Below are 27,483 nucleotides of genomic sequence, written 5' to 3'. Positions count from 1 at the left end.
AAGTTACAATACTCCACAAAGAAACAAATATCAAGAAGAGAGAAATAGCGGAATGTTCTTCATAAAAAAACATACTAATACGATCAATCTTCAAAAAGACACGGACAATTTATTTCCCATTTATGATAATATCATCTCAATAATATAAGAATAAGTAATGTTGACAATTATAACCTTTCAGTGTTCGCTAAAAGTTTAAAGTATCGCGTAACTGTGTCAGTCGAACGTTAACTGTCTTCGTGTGAACATGCTCTGTGTCGAAAATCACAATGTTTCATACGACATGTAGACGATTGAGATGGAAATAACCAAAAACTTATTAATCAAACGACCATCGCTGGATATTACACATGTGAATATATTTTTAAGACTATAACTTTTTATTTGATACATATACTTTACATTTCACTCATTTACGGTTGCTTATTACAGTTTATCAATTATGACCTTTTTTGTAAGAATCTTTATAACGAAAGATGTCTAATGTGATAGTGATGACCGTTTTATATTAGGTAATGACTTAACATTCTTCATGTATAATTATGAGATGACTAAAAATTGACCGCGTACCAAATTGTTTATAGATTACTTGAGAAGGACCCAAACCCCGAGGGTCGAAACGTCGTGAAGACGTATTTATTTCGACAACCTTTGACAAAAGTAATTAAAAATAATATTTTTGCCAAAGGTTGTTGAAATAAATACTTCTTTTGATATTATAATAATATTATCCCCGTAACCACAAGTATTCTGACAATGAGAGACTCATCTTTTACTCTATCTAGAATTCTCAAAGGAGAGGGTTCTAGATAGAGTAAGATGTCTCATTGTCAGAATTAATATAAACAATATTGTTGTCTAGTATACATTATGACATTATACTTTAAATGGCAGGTTCTCCATTAATTGCAGTTAGCACTTTCTCGCTTTTCAGGATCGTCGCATGAGTACTCTCAATGTAATGTACTTTCACCAGACTTTGAGTTACCTTAAATAATTATGTACTTCATTAACAAAAAGTTTCGTTGAAATTTGAAACTTATTAAATACAGATTGAATAAAACTTTTTGAAATACCTTCTGCAAACCATAATCTTCTTTAAGTGGTATATGCGAGGAGTACGCAGATTTTAGCAATATTATGGAAGATCTAATAGGCGGCAACGTAGAGGGATCATATTGCCGAATTGCGGATACATTTTTATAAACTCTTGTACACAGCATCTTTAAATTTGCGGGTGAGAGTAACGTATTCGTAGCTAAGAATTGTTCGGCGAAAATATTATATCTTTCTTCCCAGGTCTTACATTTCTTCAATTCCATTAGAATCTACCAAATAATTATATATTTTGTTTTTAATATAAGTTTTACTTTAAAATGAGAAATACGTGAAACAAAAGACTATAAGATTGATACTGATACTACTCCTATAAGAAAGAAAAAAATTGTAATATTTAATTTTGGTACTTAAAATTAAGAAAATAAATAATACTTTTTTACTGCTTCCCGCTGAATAAACTTCCATGATATTGGTTAGAACAACAATCTGAAGGTCTGTTTCATTAGGATTTGATGTAAAATGTTTGTACATCATTTGTATTTGTTCAGGAGCGCCGTCGATGAGAACTAGTCGGCCTATAAAATTCATAGCCTCCAACCTTCTGGTTAACTCAATTGCGATTATAGATCCAAAAGAGTATCCTACCATTACGAAATCTTTCCCACCTCTCAGTTTTGGTAATATGTACTGAAAAAAAGAGCGAGTGTATCCGATAAATTTTATGCCTCTTAAACAAAAAAATTATTCTTTAATATAATATGAAATTACTAATTGCATACGTTTGTGAGATGATCAGACGTCTCCGATATAATGTTTGTAGCATCGATAGCATCGGTGTTGTTTGTATTATAATGCAAGATCGTTACTGAAAATTTAATATTTGATACCAAATGACTGAATACGGTTCCACATCCGTCGATACCTGGTATAAGGAATACTTCGGTCGTAGTTTTTGGTTTTTTAGTCGAGAAATCTAAACAGGCTTCTGAAATAAAGTCTTCGTCTTTTAGAACACCAACTAGAAATTTTATAACGTCTAGCTCCACCGTATCGAATTTCTTCTTGTCTTGCATACTAGCGTCGCTCACATTTGCATTGGACATCCTATTGAGCTTCGCGAAAGTGAGATTTCGTATCTCTGGCGCAGTCAAAAAAATGTCGAATTCTCGTTCCAAAATTTGCTTAATTTCCACGACCATCATGGAGTCCATTCCAAGTTCGACCAGACATGAATTTTGACTTACAACTTTCATGTCTTTTATGCCTGTATAATATAAAAAATTATTATGATTTGTACCGTAATGATTACTCGTAAACTGATTTAAAAAAATATATATGAAGTACGTGCAAAAAGTAAATTTATGTTGGAGCATACCTAAAGTATTAGCGACAGTGTTTACCAAACTGTCAAGCCCGGAAGATCCCGCTTTCTTTTCAGCTACGACCATGCTGCTTACAACCGGTCGGCTTTGAATTAAAAACTTATCGAGCTCGTCGAGACAGCAAGATATCTTTTGCTGCAAGGTGCCACCGATAATTAATTCCTTATCGTCCTCCTGCATGTCAGCGACAAGACCCACGTCACCCACAGCCCCCCACTGAATCGCTAATCCAGGTAATCCTTCCTCCGCTCTCTTCTCGCACACCCTCTCCATGATGGAGTTGGCCATGCCATAATTAGTCTGTCCAGCATTTCCTCTGCCGCAGGAAACGGAAGAAAACACTACAAAGTGCCGCAGTTGAGGACAGATCTTTCTAGAAAGCTTGTCCAATATTTGCGTTGCTCGAGCCTTTGATCGGAAGGACTCCGCGAAAGTCTGCGCGGTTTGATTCTTCAGGACGCTGTCTCTCAGCACCACTCCGAGATTGAATATCGCGTCTACCGGTGCTTCCTTTTCGGCAGTTTTCAAGATGTATTCGCAATCCTTAGAATCAGCGACATCGATATTCTTGATGATCAGAACATTTACACCGTACGACTTCCATAGTCGAACTTTCATACGTTGGTACCCGTTTTTCATTCCAGTTCGCGATATCAACACGACGTTCCTGGCGCCCCGAAATATCAGCCAGTCGGTTAACTCCAAACCAAATCCACCAAGACCTCCTAGTATAATATAACTTTTATTTCTGAGAGAGTAATAGCGACGATACGCGACAATGGACTTGTCTAAAGGTTTATCCTTTTCCTGGATATTTATAATTATCTATAAAAATATTTATATGTTAAAAATGCACATTTTATGTGAAATAGGTAAGTTCTTAAGACTAGGGGAGACCGGGGCGTAGTTGTCACCGGGGCGGAGTTGTCACTGCAATTCAAAATCTGTATGTTGTGTGAACTCGATATTAATACTGTAAACGCGGCTTATGGTGCCCACATGACCAACGGAGTTTAGTGAAGTTATGTGCCATGTTGTGATTCTTATCGAGGCAAACGTGTTTTCGGAGGTCTAAAGTAAAATTTTTTGCGCGTCGAAAATTTGTAATATCTTAAATATTATTGTGTCTCCGAATCTCAAAGTAAGTGATTCTAAAGAGTAATGCATGCTGAACACGAATCCAGTGAAGTTTTTTTATTTTCATTGATTTCTAATATTTTATGAGCGACCAAACTTGAAACTTGTGTCCGGGACGAAGTCGTCACCAAGCCATATCATGGAGGCTTCCGGCGAAAATCAAAGTCAAAGAAGCAGCAGTGGTCGGATTCCGGCGAGGACTTGGATAATATGTGCTGCGTGTGCTCAGAGATGACAGAATAGAGCTGACGAGAAACGTGCGAGCGTAGGGCACATAAGTGTGTGCGCTTTTCTTGTAATTATTTTCCGCCATCGTGTTTTTAATTAATGTTTTCATTTTTCTATTAAAAAATAATTAATAAAATGTATCCTATCATTTTTCATGATCGGAATTCATTTAAAATTTAGTCCGAGAATGGAGTGACGACTCCGCCCCGGCAATTTTGACATTTCAATTTTTGCACCTTTGTCGTTTTCACTCTATACCAGTTGAACAAAGCGACATAGACCAAAAATGTCCGTATAAATTTTGTAGCCAAGGGTTCACTCTTTACAACGGTATACCACATTTTACTAAAATTATTTGTTTTGTTGTTAAAAATCGGCACCGAAAAAATAGTAACGATTTCGCCCCGGTCTCCCCTATTATAAATAATTCTTTATGCTACTATTAATTAATACTAGAGTACCTTTCCCATGTGTTTTCCACTCGCCATGTATCTGAAAGCTTCTTCGATTTCTGTTTTTGAAAAAACTGTTACTTGAATTGGTTTGATGGTTCCATCTTCAAGACCATCGGCTACCATTTTGGACAGCAACGACTTATATTTATGATCGCCGGTACACATATTATCGAGTAGAATCCCATAAAAGCTAATACCTTTCTGAAACATGGACATGTCTAGTGGATTGTTAGAAATGAAATCAAATTTGCCAATCTCCAGAAAACGACCGTTTTTCGCTAAGCAACGAACTGACGCGATTAACTTTTCTTCTGCCAATGAATTTAACACGATGTCGACGCCGCGACCGTTCGTTTCTCGCATTATCATTTGTTCAAAGCTGGTATCTCGCGAATTTCCAATGTGTTCATCCAGAATGCTCGGAAACATCTTCTTAATGAAGTTTCGTTTGTCGTTCGTGCCCACAGTAATAAATACTTCGCATCCTTCTTTGAGAGCGAGATGAATAGCTGCTTGTCCAATGCCTCCAGTACCAGAGTGTATAAGTATCTTATTGCCTTTTTTTATTTTCCCATATATGTATAAGGCTAAGTAAACTGTGCTGTAAACACACGGGACCGTCGCAGCCGCTTCGAATGTCCACGCATCAGGTATCTTCCAGCAAAAATCTTTATCTTTCACAACAACGTTTGCGATACAACTAGAAAGAATAATTTTATTTAGTTTCATTTTTTTTACATTACGCAACGGAATTATTTTTTAGAACATTATTTACTTGGTATCACGGATTCCCATTACACGTTGCCCGTTGGCATCGAATCCTACGTATTCTAATCCAAGGGATATATGTTGAAATAACCGTCCTCGCGATATTGCCTGGCTAAATACTAATTTAGCAGTCGCAAGCATTACATCTCGGAAATTGAGGGATGAGTAAACCACACGTACTAAATCCTCACGACGAGATTCGACAGATAAACTGTTCTCTATCCAACAAAATGTACTTAGATTGCCACGGACCTATAGAAAAACATCTATTTCGTAACACATGACATATATAAAACAAAATTTCAAGTAGAGAAATATCGTGAAAGTATTTAAAAAGCGATTTAAAAATACATAATATTACAGCAAAATATATCACCAAGATATCTAGAAGATATCTGAATGACGGAATATCTGATTGCGCAAGATATCATGAGAATATCTCAGAGACATCTCCAAGATTATAAAAAACCATGATAATTTTATTTCAGATATGATATCTGATTCTGCATATATGTCGGATATCTATGCCTCATTTAAAAGCAGATATGTTACATACAACCCAAATAGCAAGAAGAAAAGAAGAATTCTTTTTAAATTCTCGATTTATGAAATTAATTCTTTTTATTTATTCTCTGTTCTAAAATGATATGTCATCAATTCTGAGTCCTTCTTCAAATATAAAAGAAGTTCTTTTCATAAGAATTCGCAATAAATTCAAAATTATGCTTCAATACTATTCCAATATTTTGCATTTTACCATCTCTGCACTGTATGATATCTCGGAGGTATCACGAAAAATATTAGAGTCAAGTATCTCACAGGCTTGCCTTTTATTCTAGTGCGTAAGAATTTTTGCTTACGAGAAGATACTGGCGCATGTAGCCGCGTCGCGGCAGCACATGTTACTACACGCAGAAAATTTTTCTCGAATAATGTAGAATACTCATAATAAAATTTACTAGATTTGCATCGCACCGTTAAGATATACGCGTATTCAACCGGAAATTAATATATGACAATAGAAAAGTAATAGTTTGATCAGATACATCTTGTAACCTAAAGGTAAATAAATTTGCCATACTAACAAAGAAAAATGAGAGAAGTAAAAAAATAGGAGAGGTCAGGGCTTGGGAAGTAAAAAAAGTTCCATACTAATATGTGTATATTCGACGTTGTAGCTTGAATTGCGCGTTGTTTCTTAAGACAGTATAAGAAAAAATATAATCTAGGGTGGTACCTACTGTGAGCTGTATAGAAATATTCGTTGCGTATCTGGCAATAGTCTATGTTCTTCATAGAAATGCGATAGTAAACACGATCGTGGACGACGGAAGGCGCGCGGCGCGAGCGGCAACGCGAGCTCGTGCGGCGAGAGAGTTCGGCTCGCGCCCGCTACGCGGCGCATCGCCGGTATACTTTCGCATGATTAAGATTCAACATCGACCCCTACTATATCTAGGGCAGCTCGGCAGGGTTTCTCCAGCGTTCTCAAGTTCGCTCGTGGCGGACAGCTGACCGCCACAGCCTATAACGGCAACTTATGTTTTTGCCATGACTGCAACAGACGTCTCGTTTTTTGTCCATCAGCCTTCGGGATAAAATATATTACAATCGGATAAGATATAATCGGACAAGACATAATTGAATCATCCGTCTTTAAATTAACAAACGGATTTTCTGAAAACGCGCTCTCGAAAGTCCCATACTTGATGGAAATATTTACTTCTGCGAATAGTTTTATTCTTTGCTCTCTAAATTTCCTATACTTTCTTGAAATATTTTGCATATTATGACTATATCCTAGCCGTGCAAGATTAGTATGGTATTTACTTTGTTCGTATATACTTGTATTTTCGAGAAAAATTTTCTGCGTGTAACGCTCGCCCGAGCAAAAACTTTTTAAGTCCCCTTGCGACATGTTGAATTCGCGCCGCGGTCGTTACCTCCGGCGCAGCCCTAGCAAAAGTAAGTCTCCTCGCGGCGAGTTGCTTTCGCGCAGCGGTCGTTACCTCCGGCGCCGCCCGAGTGAAAATTTTCTAAAGCCTTGTGTCCACGATGCTAGAACTGCGTCCGAGTTTCGGTTTAAGCCAATCAACTTGGAGCTCTTACAGAAAAGCAGCAATTTCATTGGCTTAAACCGAAACTCGGACGCAGTTCTAGCATCGTGGACACAAGGCTTTAGTCCCCTCGCGGCGTGTGGCTTTCGCCGGGACCAATCGGTACGTCGTCCAAGTCCTCTCGGATTGTTTTATTGGCTACGAATAAACTTGAGTTGATTTTTATAAAATATAAGAGCTAACTATGAATCAGCCATATATTCGAATGCAAATGTTGCAGAGATGTCTTTTTCAAAGATATAATGTGATATCGAGTAATGATGTCCTGTAGATATTCTGTAAATATCTGAAAATAAGATATCTCAGATTTGACTTAAAATTGTAGGCATAAAGATATCTGGCTATATCTCAGATATTTTGCTGTGTGGGTATTGTACACTGGGGAGTAAAAATGGGTTCCCTCTCGGTGTAGATGAGCGCACCATTTCTAGGCATGCAATTGGCTGGAAAGTAGAAATGGTGCGCTCATCTACACCGAAAAGGAACTCATTTTTGCTTCTCACTGTACATTGATAAAATGTCCGTATATTTTGAAAGCATTCCTATATACCGTTTGGCAGATATGAGCGGTAGGTACGGGTTCGGCTTCCGGTCGTGGTAATCGCAAATGTCTGTATGATCCCCAGTTTTTATTAGATCGCAATACATTAATGATCATATCTTTTTCTAATTGCTGTTTATAAAAGGGGTCCTGGAGAGAAAACTTAGGCGCTTTCTCATCTTGAATAAGCACAGCCCTAACAAGCTCTCCGCCCGGCTCTTTTCTCAAACAATTAACGAAACCTAACAAACCGCACTCGAAATCTCTCTCTCCAACAATTATAATCTTACTCTTTTCTTCGAGATTGTTCTCACCGCTCACAAGTAGCTTTAAATCCTCCAGCCAATTAAAGTTATCATTATTTATGTAAACAACAATTCTTTTTCCTATTAGAATTTTCTTCTTCAGAAGCACAATCATTTCTTTGTCGGTGCGCTTTTCAAGAATAACATTTAATTGGTATTGCTGTAAATATTTGGTGTAGTCAATTACGTCGCATTTCTCACGTGACAACAGATAACCACCTTCTCTCAGAAATGACAAAAGTCGTTCTAACAAAGCTTGTTGTTTGGTCAAAAGGTTGAATCCTGCAACTATTAAGGCTTTGTCATCTACAGATGGTTTGTTTAAATCTCCGATTGTAATGTTCTGTGGTAGATCTGCTGAATTAAAACGATTCGGCGATGTTAATAGAGTGATGTTTGTTTGTATTAATGGCACATCACCAAAAGCCTCAACCAGAAACGAAGAAGAGAGATATTCTAATGCAACGTCATCGACATCTTCCACTAGCTCGATTGTTTTTATTTTAATGATTTGATGATCTTCCAGCGCGAGTTGCGCCGATATCCGAATCGCTTCGTTCAAAGAAATCTTAGCGCGATCATGATGAGCAACAAATACGTGTTCTTCGGTAACAACATCTTGGGCCAATCTCCGGCGAGAGATCTGAGTAGCTTTAAGGCCTCGAATTTCTATTCCGCCAGCTATAATCGTGTCTAGTTCTTTGTATATTTGTATCGGTAATTCTGTAATAAGACAAAATAATATACGCTTTATATCACAGAGATTTTCTTACGCGATATTTATCAAAACGAAATAACTCAACAAGTGATTGAAGAGCGCTTACTTTTATCCTTGTCTGTTGCATTTTCCATGCGAACCGCGCTGTTCCGTAGCTTTGACGCATGAAGCTTAGGATTGATCACCAATTTCCGAATACTCATCGGAACATACAAATCCCTAGTATCGTATCCAATAATATACATCTGTAACATGGTATCCATAAACGTTACCCAATTTGCTTTCCAAACGATATGTCCTTTGTTGCCTGAAATAGATGCGCTATGTAATCCACGAAACCAGCCGCTGTACTGGTAACCGCGCAGTCTCAATTCTTTATAGATATCTCGAGCAGTCATGTGTTCTTCTTCGTCGCTATTCTCCGGTAATAGATCTGTCTGAAACATTTCCTGTTCTGGAATCGATGTCTCGTGCACTGTACCTGTCACCACAACGTTACCTTCTTCGGTTATTTCAAACTTCCCGTCTGTAATATTTTTATGTATTCAATTATTTTACACGCATTTTTATGATCATGCTACTTTAAAGTAAGTCATCTCATAAATACCTTTTTGTATCGCAATTATCAATTTTACAGTATTACTTTTCGTTAAATGAGTAGCGCGAATAAAGTTTACATCTCGGAATATTATCGGTATTGTTGTGAATGTTATTCCTTTCATCATACCGATAGTTTCCCAAACGAGTACAAGATAACCCGTCGCGGGTAACAAATTTCTTCCATCGACTACATGACCGCACATATAATCGTAGTGATCGTAGTCCTCACTGTTGGGTGAAATTTCGACATATCTTTCTCCGGATTTTATGAACGTTTGTCTTTCAAAGCTCGGTACGTACCAATTTTTGGAATGATCCCACCTAATGTGACATTAAAATGCTTGTTTATATCTACATTATAAAATTATATATATTAATTATATATGTATATCTACATTATAATATATATATATATACATATATCAACGCTTCGCCCAACCCCTAAACCTAGAAACATGAAATTCAGGGAGTATATTCCTTCCATGACGTAAGCACCCGGTAAGAAGAGAGTTTTTAGAAATTTGACCCCTAACGGGATGAAAAGAGGTAAAATGTGTTTTCACGGATTCCTCGACGGCCAACGCCGAACAGCTCAAGCTAGTATATTAAAAACATATACACTATATATATATATGTATATACACTGTTCAAAAGTTTGGAAGCATGATCTTTTAAAAAAAATAACAGTGGTACCAATAAAATTCTTTACATAAAATCTTTCCTTGGAAAATGATTAGAAACAAATAATACTGTGTTCAATAGACACAACACACAGTAAAGGTTCTCATATAAGACGATTTTCTTTAAAAGTATTGGCACCACTATTGTTTTTCTTAATAAAGTCGTGCTTCCAAACTTTTAAACGATAGTGCATATATATATTTTTTCTTATGTAGGTAATATAATATCTAAATTGCGATATCATATAATATCTTGTACCTTATCGATGGGGAAATCATAGGAGTTCCTCGACTAACAGGAAATTCCACTGGCGGGTATAAATTAGCAACTTTCGGCTGTAAACCACAGTTATAGAGCCTTCCAATTCCTTGTAAAATTATATCGATATTTTGTTCAGTGCGTCGACTCAATACCACATTTATCACTTCTTTACGCAAGGATTCTTTCAGAACGTGCTGCAGAACGGCGTGTGGCGCGATTTCGATGGTAACTGCGTTACTTTGTATTAGATGCGTTGTTTGTTCAAAAAGAACGGTACTTAATATACTATGTGTATGATAGTCCGCCGATGACAATTTTGATGCTGAAGTGAACCATTCGGTGCGAGGTATGGAAGTGCTGACCCACTTTGGACTCCGTTTCTTCGGTAGTGATATTACTTTGTTCAAATTAAGCAAAAGTTGATTTTCCACAGATTCGAGATAAGAACTGTGATACGGTACGTTGCAGTGTATCTCTCTCACGTGAATATTATTAATCTGATAATACAAAAAATACAAATTTAATATAAGCAGGTGTGGCAAATTATTGCTTGAATTTAAGAATTCGATATTTGAAGATCATTAAGGTGATGCTGGAGTCGTCTGTTTTATCGATAAAATTACTATTTTCTTTCTACTCATGTAGCGTCGTATTAATTTGACGGAATTAAAAATGCTTCTCCATAATTGCAGTACGTACATCAATGATTCAGGGAAACTCCGATTTTATATAGAAACCGAGAAAAAATTACGGAATTACAGATTTCCTTATCTATATACTTTTATCCTAATATGGCATCTCAAGTTACAGCGATCGCTGTCAGCTCATCACAAGATGTGCTTCATATAAAAGATATACCATTGATACGAACGTGAAAACGAGAACGAGTTTCTCTGAATTGCACAACAAGAAAAACATCGACGAACCCTCCAAATCGAGATTAGAAGTCTAATATAAGAGTATAGTGTACATGACGATTCGTGCGTATGTGTGCGTGCAATGTAGATGCTATCCTTGTCTATACAAGGACAGATATAGGTCGATAACATAGAAAATGGTAATTTTGTCGGTTATACAGACGGCTCCAGCATCACCTTAAGCAAAGTTTTCCATCCACTTATAAGATACGAGAGCTATTCAATACTACCTGTAGTTTTTTCATAAATTTTTGCACGGATTCTGTGGGCCCGCTCACAACGCTGCAATTCTCGCTGTTGCGGCATATTATTTCAACATCCATTGGACACATGTTTTTGAGACATTCGTAATCACAACTGACAATAGCCATAGAGCTACGAATTATTTTTCCTTCAGTACACGCCAAACCAATAAAATATGCTGACAAAATGGCTTGGTCAATGGTGAGACATCCATCGGCATACGCGCAACCAAGTTCACCAGCAGAGTGACTAATCATGTAATCCGGAATAATTCCTAATAATGTTAGGAGATCTACTAAGCCGATCTACAAATTTATAAAAATAATTTTATAGTTGAATTACTTTGAAGAATTTATTTCTAATAAACCAATGAATTGCGATGAAATAAATGTACTTATATACGGTGATAATTCTAATACGATGAATCGACATAGAAAGAATTTAAATCAATCGCTTTATCAATAAATATAGAATATGTAACACTATTCTATATAACACTATTCTATAACACTATTCTATAACTTCGAAGTATAATATTTTACCTGAATAGCGACAATGCCAACAAACGCGTACAACGCGTCTTCGCACACTTTTTCATCTTTCTTTGTCAAAATATCCGTGACACTTATACCATATGGTTTTAAAGTAACGTCGCACATTCTTATCGCATTTGCAAAGACGTGAAATTTTAATAAGTTTCGACCTGATTTTAATTAAAAACGTATATTATTATTTAAGTACTATGTACTCTGGGAAAAATTTGTATACTGTATAACAGTAATCAAATTATTTGGATATCGTAACCTTAATTTTACGTATTTGGACTAGAAATAACACCGCGTAACTAAAAATCGTAATTAGCTATTCTATCTATTTCAAAGATTTTTAAGTTATACTAGTCAATTCTCTCAATTAGTTCTGTCGATATTCAGTTATCGCAAAGATAATTTTCACTTAAGGGGCACTAACCAAAATGTTAAAGTGCTTAAGGGGGCATATACACCTAGGAGGCCAAAAAATGGTCATTTTTCTGGAATTTTTTTCTGAGAAACTATTGGCGTTGTCGGATTGTGGTTTTTTGTTGTTAAAAATATACATTTTAAAGAAAGTTAACAATTTTTTTTATTGAAAAATTTTGCAAAATGACAGAGATATGGCGTCGCGATGAGACAGCCTGGAAAAAAACGGTACCAGGTGTATCTTCGCCAAAAATCAACAGAAACAAAAAAATAAAATAAAATATTAAAATATATAACAATATCTTTCGCGTATCATAGCCAATTTCAAAAATATTTTTCAATAAAAAAATTGTTAACTTTCTTCAAAATATATATTTTTAACTACAAAAAACCACAATCCGATAACTCCAATAGTTTCTCAGAAAAAAATTCCAGAAAAATGACCATTTTTTTGGCCTCCTAGGTGTATATGCCCCCTTAACTGTGGGTCCAAATCGGTAAAATTTTTTCCCAGAGTAAATGAAGTATCCCTGCTGAAAACGCTTGATTAAAACCATTAGAAAATCCTATTCGGTCTAATAAGATTGAATTGGGTTTTTAAACCTGCATTTTCCATTAAAACATAATTACTCTCATACTTTGTTGAACTGGAACTTATGCCAATAGTATGTATAAATAAGTTTCTATGGTTTTGAATTAGATTCGATAGAAATATTCACATTTTGTCCAATATGTTTCACTATATCTATATTGGTTCCAATTACGCTCAATCGTAAAATAGCAAGATTTTGACGGAATATTGCATACCCATTTCTGGCCATTGCGAGCCTAAAGCAGAAAATATAAACCAAACCGGTCTTTTCGCATTCTCACAATTTTGAATTTCCTTTATTGAATCTGGTTGCAAAGTATTCAATATAGTGAATCCTCTCCATCGGTGACCGTCTATACTGTCCGCATGGACGTCGTGTATTAAACGAATATATTCTATATTTATCGGATGATTTGCGACCTACGATCAAAAATTTTTTAAAGTAAAAAAGTATATAATGTTTTAAAGCAAAAGTATATAATGTGTCAACTAAAAAAATGTTGAGATTGCTTTTGAAATGTCTACTAACGTCGTTTAAAAACAATTTCACTGATTCTTCAGTGCTTCCAGATAATATTACAAGTCTTGGCAAATCATCAGTCGGCACTCTATTGTTAACTTTTTGTTTCATGTTCCACTTTAATAACGTGTGAGCATTAGATCCCCCGAAACCGAAAGAATTGATACCTATGTAACCGTTTTTAAGTGGCATTGATTCTTCGACAACACGAACAGTTCCATTTATTAAGGCATCTATATCGGTTCGTGGTGATGTATAATTGATGTTTGGTGGAACAAAACCGGTTTCGAACGCTATTATTACCTTTAAAAATTAATAACAATTTTGAAATGTAAATATGAATTAATTAATTCGTATATTGACTCATATATATATATATATATATATATGGAGGGGTTAAAGCCATAGTGGTGTAAGTCACTTTTTTTAACCTATCGAGTTAAGTTCATAGATGCAGTCTACACATGCAGATATGTTGAAAAAAGAAGAAAAAAAAAGTGGTCAAAAAAATTGACTTACACCACTATGGCTTTAACCCCTCCATATATATATAAGATAAATAAGTAGAGATATGCCATCTTCGGTCTAGAGCTAGATTTTTGTAGCTTAATATTATACTTATGTGAATTTATGTACTTTTTCCACTTTAACTGAGTGCCGATTATTTATTGTTCTTGAAACACAAGTTTTTGTTGGGACAGTAAATTCAACATATTTAAATTGATAATCGATTTAACTTGTTGATGCTAATAGGCATCATTTAAATCACTGTAAAGAATACAGGGTAAACTAGAGGAAAGATGGCCAACCTATATGTTCTTTCAATCTAGTTCGCCATGAAACATCGAATGAACATGGGCATCTTACCCAAGTTTACCCTACCTAGAACAAATTCACACAAAAATATTATTAAGCTACAAAAATCCAGCTCAACCAAAGATGGTACATTTTTATTTAACTATAAATAAAAATATATCAAGGTTTTCTTAAATAAAATTAAATAACAATAACAAATTTGGCAGTAAAAGCCAGGCGTGGTACATAATTAGTGCGATATATTATTTATTATTAAATTAGATTAGCGTACGTTTCTTTAATTCTCGTAATCTTTTCTTCGATTGGGTTATCCTCAGCGCATAACATTAATGAAGTGAAACTTAGCTTACATCGATCGGAATTTAACACAGTCAATCAGTTAAATCAGAGTTTTTAGATAGTTCACTAACTTATATCATCGTCTCTCACAAATAAGTTATAGTCACAATCTCACAAATTAGTAACTATCTACAAACTGTTTTAACTGCTTTATTGCGTTAAATTCCGACCATTGCGATGTAAGCTGAGTTTTAATTCACTAATGACGCTAATCACGCTGAGGTTGACCCAAAGAAAGGATCGAAACGTATGCTAATCTTATTTAGTTGGTCCAGATTATAATAAATTATAAAGCGCATTATTTACCGCGCCTAACTCTTATTGACATCTTTATTTACTTCTGAGAGATATCGGTCACATTTAAGTTTCACTTATCGTATATTATACATATGTATCTCACTATGTTAATTCGAGGGATAACCAAAGGAGGGGGTGTAAAAATCGTCATTTTTTGCCCTCAACGGGAACCTCTAAAACATGCTTTGTTATCTTATTTAGAGGTTGAAAAAAGAAAGAAATAATTAATATTCTTTTTAGCAGGAAACTGCGGGAAATATTTTAGAAGCGATTATGAATGTCTTTAAAATGTGTGTCAAAAATAATCAAAATAGCTGTGTTTGAGTTGTGTTTAACAAACACTACATTTCCATTTAATGAATTCTACACCACAAAATTGTCTAAATTGTCTAATTATCGAAATTGTCTCATAAGAGACCGAACCGATACACCCTGCGGAAGACACCCTTATACTAAAAAAACCTACCCCCGGACCACTTTAAATATTCTGGCTACACTGAAAACGATTTGTCTTATTTCTTCAAATCATTTTTAGCGTAGCCAGAATATTTAAAGTGGTCCGGGGGTAGGTTTTTTTAGTATAAGGGTGTCTTCCGCAGGGTGTATCGGTTCGGTCTCTTATGTATTTCGTATTTGTCACTCAGAAATGTCTCTGTGCCAAAGGAGAAATGAGACAAATTATTTTTTAAAAAATTGCTCCAGGAACGTTCCAAACTTCAACTAGCTAAAAGATTATCAATTACATAAAAATTAATAATATTTAGGTAAAAATGTTAGTAAGGCAAAAATAAATTAATTTCTTTTTGCAAATTGGTAAATAGTAGAAATAAATTCTTTATTATTAAAATATAATTAATATTTGTCAAAAATGAATTACTACTTATTTGAAAATTAATAATTTATTTTCACCTAAATACTAATTTTTACGTAACTAGAAATTTTTCTCTGACAAATTACCAATTTTTTAAGTAATGCGTAATTTACTTATACCTAAATATTATTAATTTTTACGTAATTAGTAATTTTTTGTAACTAATTACTAATTTGCTAATTCGATAAAACTTTAGGTAAATATGTAGAATAACGGTACTGTCTTCCTTTAAAATTCTTAAATTTTGTGTATTTTGGGTAGTAAAAAGTATTCTCAGAAGGAAAATTGTCGCTTATGTTCCGTTTGTTTATATAATTATCCGTTTGTATAATTAATACTTAAAATATCACGATGCCGGTAGTAAAGAAATAATAATTTATAAATATATATTTCGTTTCTTACTATTAGATCATATGTTATTTACTACTTCATTCAATTATATATTTTAAAAATATAATCTTTGTTAAAACAGAGAATAGTAGAAAGCATAAATACAGAGTATTCTCTGCTTTAACCAAAAGCACAAACTGTTGTCTGCTTTAATTGTGATCCTTTAAATTTTTATCCCAAAACGTTTTTCGAAAAATTCGGGCCATGTATTTGCATTACCAATTTCATCTTGAACTGCAAGGACACTATTATATTATTAATACTGTATATAATATATCAATCAGACAACTATATTGAAATTGTAAATAACATAATATGATCTAATTGAAATAAGGAGCGAAATACATATGCATAAATTATCGTTTCAATTATCCTTACTTACTGACATCGTGATATTTTAAGTATTAATTAGAAACAAACGGAACATGACCAATGATTTTCCTTCGCAGAATTTTTTTTACTACACAAAATACACAAAAATTGTAAATTTCAAAGCAATCGAAGAAGATGCCATATTTACTGCATATTTACATAATTTATTTTATTGTTATTGCTGATTTCGTAAATAATTAATATTTCCAAATACCAAGGTATAAAATCAATATCTATTATAATAATGGGTAATATATATTTCTAGGTTATAACTGACTGACAGCGCGAGCGCTGAACGCGCTAAACGCACTGTCTGCACTGAGCGTACACGACGCACACGTACGTATATGCTGTCTTTTTTCAATCTCTTTTCAATAGTCTCAAATGCCATCTATCGATGCAAAAGCAACCATACGTACGGCGACGACGACGTTTCTTAATTGTAAAATTTTTAACATTTTGGGCTTTGCATCGTAATATCTCCGCTCGTAGGGCACGTAGCGGAAAAATAAAAACACTTTTATTATATAATTCAAACCCAAGCTATCGATTGGGTCTACTTAGAACTTGATCGGTTGAGCGGTTATTGAGATCTCAAAATCTCGAGTATTCGCAACTCGTGCGTTCGTGTAAGAGTCACGGTGCGGTCTCGCTTCGCATGCACTTGGCGCGAGACACTACCATGTCTCTGGATATATTGTACCTCATATAGAAAAATTAATGTAAAGAAATTTGGTGTAAAAAATAGCCGAGAAGGTTAATAAAGTTCAATCAATCAAAAAATCTACGTGTGCGTGCGTACGTGCGTGCGTGTGTGTGTGTGTGTGTGTGTGTGTGTGTGTGTGTGTGTGTGTGTGTGTGTGTGTGTGTGAGGGAAGATGCGTAAAAAAAATAAATTTGAAAATAATTAATAAATGCAAAATCCACTTGTTTTACCTTAGCGATCTGAGTAAAACCACTTGCAACTTCAGCATGACCAAGATTGGATTTTACGGAGCCGATCATTAATGGAGTTTTTCTATTCTTACACAAGACATTATAAATAGCATTGATTTCCTGAGGATCGCCGACTTTGGTACCGGTACCATGTGCTTCAATGTAATCCAAGCAAGATGGTATTCCACACTCATCGTAAAATTCCTTTAGCAAAGTACTTTGCATACGTATCGATGGATGTGTTATTCCTTCTTTCTTGTAACCATCACTGTTTGTCTTAATATGTGGACATATAGCATAAATCCTTTTCGCATTCTTTGCTTTTTGGAGGTATATCACTCCCATTGTTTCGCTACGTGAATAACCATTTGCAGCGACATCAAAAGGTCTGCAATAACCATCGGGTGCCAAAACACCTGAAAGATAAAAAATATATATAATATACATCTTTTAATATATATATTAAATTATACATTATAGATGCACATATACAGAATATTTTTAAAAAATGTCCCATATTTTGAGAGCAGGTAGTACTCATTAAAATAAGGAGAAAATGTCCAGTAAATGACTTTTATATTCAGTTTAATCCAATCTATCCCATTCTTTTGGCTGGGTACTTTTGTTTTGGACACTCTGTAGATACATGCAGTACCGTCCATAAGTTCCCGGACATCTCAAAATTTCGAAATAATAGTCCAAAACTTGGTTAAGCCATGTTTATTCAGACTTTCTATCCCTGGTAAAAATTACCGTTAGAAACAGTTAGAAACAGATAGAATTTCTGATGGTATGTAACGGAATCCTATCCGCTGTAACTGCAAGCTTGTCTAGCTCTATCCGTTTCTGTAAGCAGCACTATTGTATCTGCAAATACAGACAGAAAATGTAACGACGTATAACTGTATCTAATGGAAATCTATCGGCATACAGCATCTATAAGCTTTTGCAATAGAAAAACTTGTCTGTTTCTGTCCGCATTCTGTACGCATCAGATGCTGACGGTATCTATCCGTAATTGCGGATACCGCATCCATCTGCATCTGTACGCAATGTCGACCTATAGGAATTTGTCTGCAACTACGGATACGAATCCTGTATGTTTCTATCCGCAGTCTGCACGCATCAGATGCTGATGGTATCTATCCGTAATTGCGGATACCGCATTCATCTGCATCTGTACGCAATGTCGACCTATAGGAATTTGTCTGCAACTACAGATACGAATCCTGTATGTTTCTGTCCGCATTCTGTACGCATCAAATGCTGACGGTATCTATCCGTAATTGCGGATACCGCATCCATCTGCATCTTCGCGACGACGCCGCTAGGCGGCGCATGATGGAAAGCGTTTCTCACATTTAAAATACAACCAGCCATAATATATAAGCAAGCGTTCTGTCAGGCGACAACCAAAAAAATTACAGTGTCGTAACTAAAGGAATCCCTTCTCCTGGCGTTTAAAGGTAGAATCTACCTGATAACTACAAACCTCCCACAATGTACATGTATTTGCAGTAATAAGAAATGAATAAAATGCATTTGCAGTTAGAAACGGATAGAGCGGGCAAATCATAATTGCATGCAAATGCAGATAGATATCCTGCCTGGTTTTGCAATCAGATGCGGATAGACATTCAAAATTGGCTACGTATAAAAACGGATAGGATTCATAATTCGTCTGCGCATAGGTTCAGATAGAAGTTCCGTTCCGTTAGGAATCAGTTAGATGCAGTTAGCCTTCCTCACCGTATTTGCGTACACAGTCTTATAGAATCTGCAACACTTTTCATCTGCTTCTATCCGTAATTGCAGGGAAAGAAACGCATAGTAAAACAGTCAGAAACGGATAGAATGCACGTTCTATCCGTTTCTAACGGTAATTTTTACCAGGGATGATACATTATTTTGATGAAACGAAAAACTGAATGAACTCTTGGGGTTATAGCTGACTTTCATTTAAGAAAACTAAAGTTTTGATTCGTTGAAGAATCCACCTTAATAACTGCTTTACAAATCAGAGGCTTCCACAAATATCAACGCCCTTTGACAGCGCTTTCAAATAAGCTGGAAGTCTATTGAATCTGAATCTCTTGAGAAATTGATCAGGAGAATGCCTCTGATTTGTAAAGCAGTTATTAAGGCAAAAAGTGGACTCTTCAACGAACCAGAACTTTAGGTTTTTTTTAAATGAAAGTTAACTTTAATCCCAAGAGTACATTTAGTTTTATCAAAACAATGTATCACAGTCTGTCGCACAGCACAGAAACTCTGAATAAATATGGTTCAACTAAGTTTTAGACTTTTATTTCGAAATTTTGAGGTGTCCGGGAACTTATATACGGACGGTACTGTATATACAGAATGTCTCTAAAGTCTGACCCAGCTTCCTGGATCTCGGAAACGGCTTTAGATATGGAAAAACGTTTCAAACAAAAGTTGTAGGATATTAAGGGGGACAGATGATGAAAACATGGACTTGATTTGAGTGACTTTTTCAAAGCTAGGTCAATGTAATCGATGTTTTCTTAAATGGAACCCTCCATTTTTTTATTGCATACTAGCTGGTTACCCGGGCTTCGCCCGGGAGCCGTTTTCCTTCAAACGACTTCATTTGGAGTAGATTTTTTTCAAAACGGGACGGTGAAAAATTCCCAAAAAATTTATATAATTCTATTTTGCATTCCAGAACAACATATTAAAATTTCATGAAACTGGCTGCATTTTTTTGTAGCCATTGAACCTCCTTAAACAAACATACATACACACCAATCCACAAAAATGCTATAAATTAAAAAATATGACTTTTTTATCGACTAAAGTTCAATTCCGTCGTATACAATTCTTTGAAATTCACTCAATTTATTTCTTAAAAAATTTGAAAAATTTCGTAACCGATTTCCAAAAAAATCGGTAACAAAAAATTATACACTTTATGGCACTCCTCGGGAAATTCTACCCCTGTTTTATATACAATTCTTTAAAATTCGGTCAATTATTTCCCGAAAAATTAAAAAAATTTTGAATACCGGTTCCCAAAAAGATCGGTAACAAAAAACTATACAGTTTATAACACTCCCCGGGAAATTCTACCCCTGTTTCACATACAATTCTTTAAGATTCGGTCAATTATTTCCCGAAAAATTGGAAAAATTTTGGATACCGGTTTCCAAAAAGATCGGTAACGAAAAATTATACACTTTATGGCACTCCCCGGAAAATTCTACCCCTATTTTATATACAATACTTTGAAATTCGGTCAATTATTTCCCGAAAAATTGGAAAAATTTCGGATACCGGTTCCCAAAAAGATCGATAACGGAAAACTATACACTCTATGTATATAATATGTAAGTGATTTTGATGGGAAATTTGATGCTCTATACGAATCCGGTAATAGTTTTTGCATATTTTCAAAATTTTCATGTTTTTGGAGTGACAAAAGGGAAAAACGACGTTCGGGACCAAGTCAACACCACGCCGTTTTATCGGCTCCCAATAACGATGCTTGTCATGCAGTCATATGGCTTATGACAAATGTGTGCGCATGTCCGATTGCGAATTTACTTGCATAAATTGTTTTTCGGACATGAATTTAGATAAAAATAATTAAAAGTTCAACAATTTTTGTTCTGATTATTTCCAATAAATGTTTTACTTAATTCCGAATTTTTGTACTTTTTAAATACACGATAAACAATAATGTATTTTTAGTTTTAGACAATAAAAAATAAGTTCCAAATCAAATTGTATCGATCAGGCAAAGTGTCGAGTTTGCCCCGGCATTTTTCAATTTGAAAATTTGTCTTCGCGTCACTTTTCCTTTCCTGAAGGCAAAACTAAGCGACGTACAGCAAAACTTCCTTAAGCAATTTTATATCTGAAGGAACACTCATTAAATGTGTACCATTGAATTTGCTTGAAAATTTTAATTAATTGTTGAAAGTTGTCTTTGAAAAAATCGTGTCGAGTTTGTCCCAGCCTCCTTTTGACTTTATTCTTGAGTGACTTCCATTTGACTCTTTTTCTTATACTTTTAATATAAAATATGAAATATCTCGTAAAGTATTCACTTTTCGATAACTTTACCTTATTGCTGTTATACGTAGAATAATGAAAAGAATCAAATAATAATCAATCAAAGAATGATGGAGCCGTAACAAGGTGTTGGTGTTCATAAATTCTATACTTACGTAAAGAATTAACGAATTGTAATGTACATACTGTACATATACATATATTCCAATTTAATAAACTGCGCGCCGCAAATTTGTCGGACTTGACAGTCCACGCTCCATCTTTCTTTGATTGATTTCTAATCTTGTTAGCCTTTACTATTATATTTATATACGCGGGCATAGACATGCGTTTTTCAAGTTTATTATTAATAACCGGTTGATATGAACCGGAAAATGAGAAGTTTCATGAACGTTTGTTTGACGTTTACGTGAGCGTTTGCGGAAGTTCGTTGAGAGTTTAGAAACGGTCAGTAGAGAGTTCGCAAAGCGAAAATTGCAACGCTGCAGAATTTGGAAGGCGTTTGTATACAGCGTTTTTTGAGAGTTTGCACAGCATTTACTTGACGTATGGCGTTTACTGAGAGTTCTTTAAAACGTTTATAGATCCTGTGAAATGTTAAAATGATATAGCATTAAACAAAGATAAATTACTCTTATCAAAGTATTATATATATTTCAATAAAGAAAAATATATTCTTATTACTCAAAAATAATTTTTATTGATGATAACCCAGATAGCATGCATGTTGCATAAGATATCTTAAAGATATCTTAAAGATATCTTAAGATATCTTTACGACGTTTTATACGTTACAACATGCATGCTATCTGGGAATGAGGTTTCGAAACCGAATCTGCTTTTCGCCTCACAGGGGGTCTGCTTATATACTCGGCTGGATGTATTTTAAATGCGAGAAAAATGCGCCGCCTAGTGGCGTTGTTGGAAGAGCGTAGACGTTTCCAAGCCGTTTGCGTAAACGCCTTACAAAACGTTCACTGCGCCTCTACAATTCGCCACATCGGAAGAGCGTTTGCTGAACGGAGGGAAAACGCTTGTGTTACGGAGTCGGGAAAAGCGTTTCTTGGGCGTCTCCAAGCCGTTTGCGTTAACGCCTTACAAAACGTTCACTGCGCCTCTACAATTCGCCACATCGGAAGAGCGTTTGCTGAACGGAGTGAAAACGCTTGTCTTACGGCGTTGGGAAAAGCATTTGCTAAACGTTTGAAAAGTCTGACAGCAAACTCTCTGCACGCAGCGTTTACTGAGCGTTCTCTGAAAAGCGTTGCCTCAGCATTTCAGAACTTTCATGAAACGTTATATACAGCGTTCTATAAGCGTTATGGAAGCGTTCAAAACCCAACGGCGTTGTGTAAGCGTTATTCTTATAAAGTTTGAAAGCGTATAAACTTTCAAAAAACCCTCATTGAACGGTTGTCAACGCTTTATAAAGCTTCTTAATTTTCGCCAGGGTAGCACGTGGATATCTAATGGATATCCTTGATAACTATTTTGTGGATATTATATTTAATTGAATATTTTTAATTTGCTGTGTATAAATAAATTCATATTTATATACTTAAGTATCACATATTAGACGAATATCAATCATCGAACATTTAATTTATTATAGTTAAACATGGCCAGATATCATCAGACCTAAACAGTTTTCGATCAAACACAACCTCAGTTCATCTAGGCAGTTCAGTATATCTAGGCAGATATGGTCAGATGTAATGTATTTTGGATCGCATTCGAGTATAGATATGGTTATATCTAAACAAATACAGTCAGATTTGGACTGTTTCGATAAAATTCAATCACATATATGGTTCGATCTGAGCAGATATAGTCCGATTTAAGCAAATATGGTCCGATCTGAGCCGTCGAAGACCAGATTACACTTCATATATAGTTATATATAGTTATATGTAGTTATATATGAACATATATGACCAGATCTGCACAGACATGAGAAGTCATATCTGAGCATATCTGACCAAATAAAATTTGATCTGCTGAAATATAATTTGATCTGGTCAGATCTAAACCTTTTATCCCGGGCCGGTTTACAAGAAAATACAATAAAAAATGGTTCCATTTTAAAATAAGATTCCATTTAAGAAAACATCGATCACATTGATCTGGCCTTGAAAAGGTCACTAAAGATCAAGTCCATATTTTCATATCATCATCTTCCCCCCTTAATATCCTACAACTTTTGTCTGGAACGTTTTTCCACATCTAAAGCCGTTTTCGAGGTCTAGGGGGCTGGGTCAATAGTATATACAGAAAAATTACAAATGTTTTTACAATACTAAATTTACACCATTCTATTTCTTGTGTGCAAATTACAAAAATGTAATCCTTTAATTTTTATGATCATTATATTATAAGATTAATTAGTTTCAGTAAAAGTACCAAGACGAGCGAATTGCAGAGTTGTAGTATTATTAAGACATAATTGTGCAGCCCCAATTATCGCGTCTTCACATTTGCCCGATATGATACAATGATAACCAGCGGCCATGGCATAAAAACTAGAGCTGCAAGCTGTATCAATTACATATGATGGTCCCTTCAGATCCAAATAGTACGAAATCATGTTTGCCATTATAGATCTGTGACATCCAGTAAGATTCAGACCATCCATCTAATTGCAGAAAGTTCGCGATTACAATTAATTCTTGCACATGAATGATAAATTCAATAATCTCATCTATTACACTTGTCAATTAATAATTTTCTCTACCTCAAGATCTTCATACAAAAATTTAGTTTGCGTTTTAGAAAAGGATGCTGCTATGATCACGGCAGTATTTTTTCCTCGCAACTGCTTTGGATTAATACCGGCATCGATAATTGCCTCATAAGAATGTTCCAGTAACATTCTCGTCTCAAGTCCAAGTGTGTGTGCTTCCTCGAAAGATAATCCGAAGAAATCCGCATCAAACTTATTCAAATTGTTAACTATTCCCATACGACTTGGTACATCCGGATGATCTAACGAAACGTACAATTTCACACAAAGCGTTACGCTCCTCGTTCACTTTTTCACATAACTTTAGTTTAAAATACATTTCCTTAATATACAGGGTGTCTCAGCACTGTATCTAATGCTCGTGATGAGGTAGAAGGAATCGAGATAAACAAAAATGTCTTGTACTATTTTGGAATATTATGCAATAATTAATGAGTTATTAATTAATACGTTTGAGTGAATGAGAAGCGGCGGTGCGGTAGGCCGGACTCGGCAGGCGCGCGCGTTGGCGTTGGCGCGAGCGCCCACGCGTGCGCCTGCCAATGCCAAGTCTGGCCTACTGCTTCTCACGCGTCACGCGCCGATTTGCTCAGACGTATTAATTAATAACTCATCAACTATTGCGAATATCGCAAAATGGTAGAAGACTTTTTTGTTTATCTCGATCCCTTCTACAGCTCTTCACAAGCGTTGCCAAGGGTGCTCTGGGACATCCTGTATATGTATACATATAGGGTGAGTCATTTTAATCGACGCAGGCAAATATCTCGAAAAATATGGAAGATATGGAAAAATGTTTTAGGCAAAAGTTGTATGGTCTAAAGCGGGATACATGATTCCGATGTAAGTCATGTAAACGTCGTTTTCAAGAAATTTTAAAGGCGACTAATTTCTTACGTGAAACTTGATTTTTCTTTGAGATAAAAGTTGTAGATCTCATCAAGACGTTTTCAAAACACTATAATAAAGATCTCTTTCGTTAAGAATTTCCTGAAATATTTAAAATTTTGTTACAATATTTTTAATACAAAATATGAAACATCTCGTGAATATTTATTTTTTGTTGACTTTATCTTCATACTTTTATACGTAAAATAATGAAAGAAATCGATTGTTGTAAAAAAAAACAGAAAAAATTATTTTAAAAAATTTAATTGTATTTTTTAGACACATTCAATTTTACCAAATTGCAAATATAAAAATTAATATTATTATTCGCTTCCTTTTATTATTCTACGTATAAAAGTATGAAGGTACAGTCACTGAAAAGTGAATACTTTACAAGCTACTTCATATTTTATAATATTTTATATTAAAAATATTATAACAAAATTTTAAGTACCTCAGGAAATTTTTAACGAAAAAAAGCTTTATTATAGTGTTTTGAAAACGTTTCGACGAGATATACAATTTTTATCTAAAAAAAATTAAGTTCTATTTAAGGAATTAGTCGCCTTTAAAATTTCTTGAAAACGACATCTAGCTACGACATAATTCACATCAGAATAATGTGTCTCCCTTTAGACCATACAACTTTTGTCTGAAACATTTTTCCATATCTTCCATATTTTTCGAGATATTTGCGTCAATTAAAATGACTCATCCTGTATTATATAGAATAGAATACGTAGGGTATAAAGGAAATGTTACGAAAAATAACACTCCAGTCAGGATTCGAACCTGGACCTCTTTTATTTTGTGATAGGCGTCTCAACCAATTCGACCACTGAGGCATGTGGTGATATTTATCGCAACACTGGTTAATAAGGAAGAACGTCTTTACCAGCGACGTATATAAACAATAAATAAGTAGAAATTCAACCATATGGTAACTCCGGTATATACGCCGCACTTAAGGAAAACTTAATTTATCGAGTACTATTTATGTTTAAAACAAATGAATTATATCAATAAAAACTTTATATTGTCTACTATTATAAAAAAATTAGAAATATGAAATATTTATTCCTTGTATTTAACAACAAAAACTTTTAGAAACCTTTACATTTTTGCCATATATCTCATAGGGGTGGGATGTATGATATTCTATGGGTGGAATATACGCCATATAAAAAATTACAAATAATATTTATAAATAAGGCAATAAAATGTCATAATAGGTTATAAAATGTGTGTAAAAAGTTTATTAATAGCTAATTCGGTTGGACGCACCAGTGCGCACTCAGTGCACATTAAAGCCGTCGTACACAAATCTTCGTAAAGTGTATGTTTAATATAAACGGGTTAAGTCACGAAATCCTCAATATTCTTTATTGTACTATTTGGTAAAATATATATTAGGTATTTTACCAGAGAGTCGAAATATTTGCATTTTACTTTAAATCTTAGAGATTAAATCAGTGTACAACGACTTTAACGTGCGCTGAGTGCGCACTGGTGCGTCCAACCAAATTCGCTATAATAAGATGTAAGAATGATAAACAAATTATAAAACTGAAAGATTTTAAAAAGAAAATAGAAGAGCGATAGATGCATTAAAGGTTATTGTTATACGATCCAAAAAAAAGAAGGAAAAGAACACATAGACGATTTCGAGTTTTACAGAGTGTCTGTACTATGGCATAAATCTTGCATGCTAAAAATACCGTATATCCTAAATAGGAGGGATATACAAGATATCAAGCTAAACAAAGAATACAAGAGCTATGTACTTGTATTTTGCTGTATTCCATCCTTTACTATCCCTTTACACTTATGTATTATGAAATAACCATTAAACCTTTTACATTATCCCTATACGGTAATCATTTTACGTAGTCGTAATATATGATCGCGCTACTTACTACATTGAGAAATCGATTCAACTCACAACACGCAACTCGAAAATCTAGTGTTACACGCAGTTCTCACTATATCATTTTAGATTGTGTATCATGTACGGTCGTATTTTCACTTATTTATTGTACACTAATATAATTATTGCGGAAGAGATAGCATATATATCATTTATCTACCAATCAGGCATGAATGCAGAACTATCGTGCATATGAAATAATTACCTGTCTTCCATCGCCCATGATCTGCTCTAACAAGGTCTTTTTTATTGAAAAGATTTTCTCGTAACTGATTCATATTGTCTGAATCTGGAAATCTACCAGCAATACCAGAAATAACGATCTCCTCGCCGGGCTGAATATTCCACAATCTATATGCTTCTGTGTCACCCATGATTTCACTTCA

The 27,483-nt window shown here is 34.8% G+C and overlaps 1 protein-coding gene and 1 long non-coding RNA gene across 2 annotated transcripts in view; one reads left to right on the top strand and one right to left on the bottom strand.

Moving 5' to 3' along the window:
- Positions 1-27,483, top strand: part of LOC139769263 (uncharacterized) — a 48,919-nt gene that overhangs the window by 16,873 nt on the left and 4,563 nt on the right. The window lies entirely within an intron of this gene.
- LOC139769253 (fatty acid synthase-like) lies at positions 358-27,483 on the bottom strand. The gene is made up of 19 exons (XM_071700136.1): positions 27,303-27,483; positions 24,274-24,524; positions 23,943-24,174; positions 17,505-17,920; positions 13,493-13,786; positions 13,179-13,383; positions 11,955-12,115; positions 11,400-11,717; positions 10,250-10,749; positions 9,318-9,631; positions 8,817-9,236; positions 7,697-8,715; positions 5,037-5,281; positions 4,268-4,961; positions 2,435-3,266; positions 1,839-2,323; positions 1,492-1,746; positions 1,077-1,328; positions 358-988 (listed from the first exon to the last, which is right to left on the bottom strand). Exons 1-19 carry the CDS (start codon positions 27,469-27,471, stop codon positions 884-886), a joined length of 7,167 nt encoding a protein of 2,388 aa, XP_071556237.1. The 5' UTR covers positions 27,472-27,483; the 3' UTR covers positions 358-883.

The sequence above is a fragment of the Temnothorax nylanderi genome, unplaced genomic scaffold (assembly GCF_030848795.1).
Source record: "Temnothorax nylanderi isolate EJ_2023f unplaced genomic scaffold, tnyl_v1.0 TNYL_tig0021_pilon, whole genome shotgun sequence".
In the NCBI taxonomy this organism is placed as follows: Eukaryota; Metazoa; Arthropoda; class Insecta; order Hymenoptera; family Formicidae; genus Temnothorax; species Temnothorax nylanderi.
Note: the sequence above shows the minus strand (reverse complement) of the source record. Positions and strands in the feature narration are given on the sequence as shown.

Coding starts and splice junctions, on each gene's coding strand:
- LOC139769253 (XM_071700136.1), bottom strand. CDS start 27,471: ATGGGTGACACAGAAGCATATAGATTGTGGAATATTCAGCCCGGCGAG. Junction 9,632..10,249: donor ATGATTTCCCCATCGATAAG/GTACAAGATATT, acceptor ATGTCACATTAG/GTGGGATCATTCCAAAAATT. Junction 4,962..5,036: donor ATGGGAATCCGTGATACCAA/GTAAATAATGTT, acceptor TATTCTTTCTAG/TTGTATCGCAAACGTTGTTG.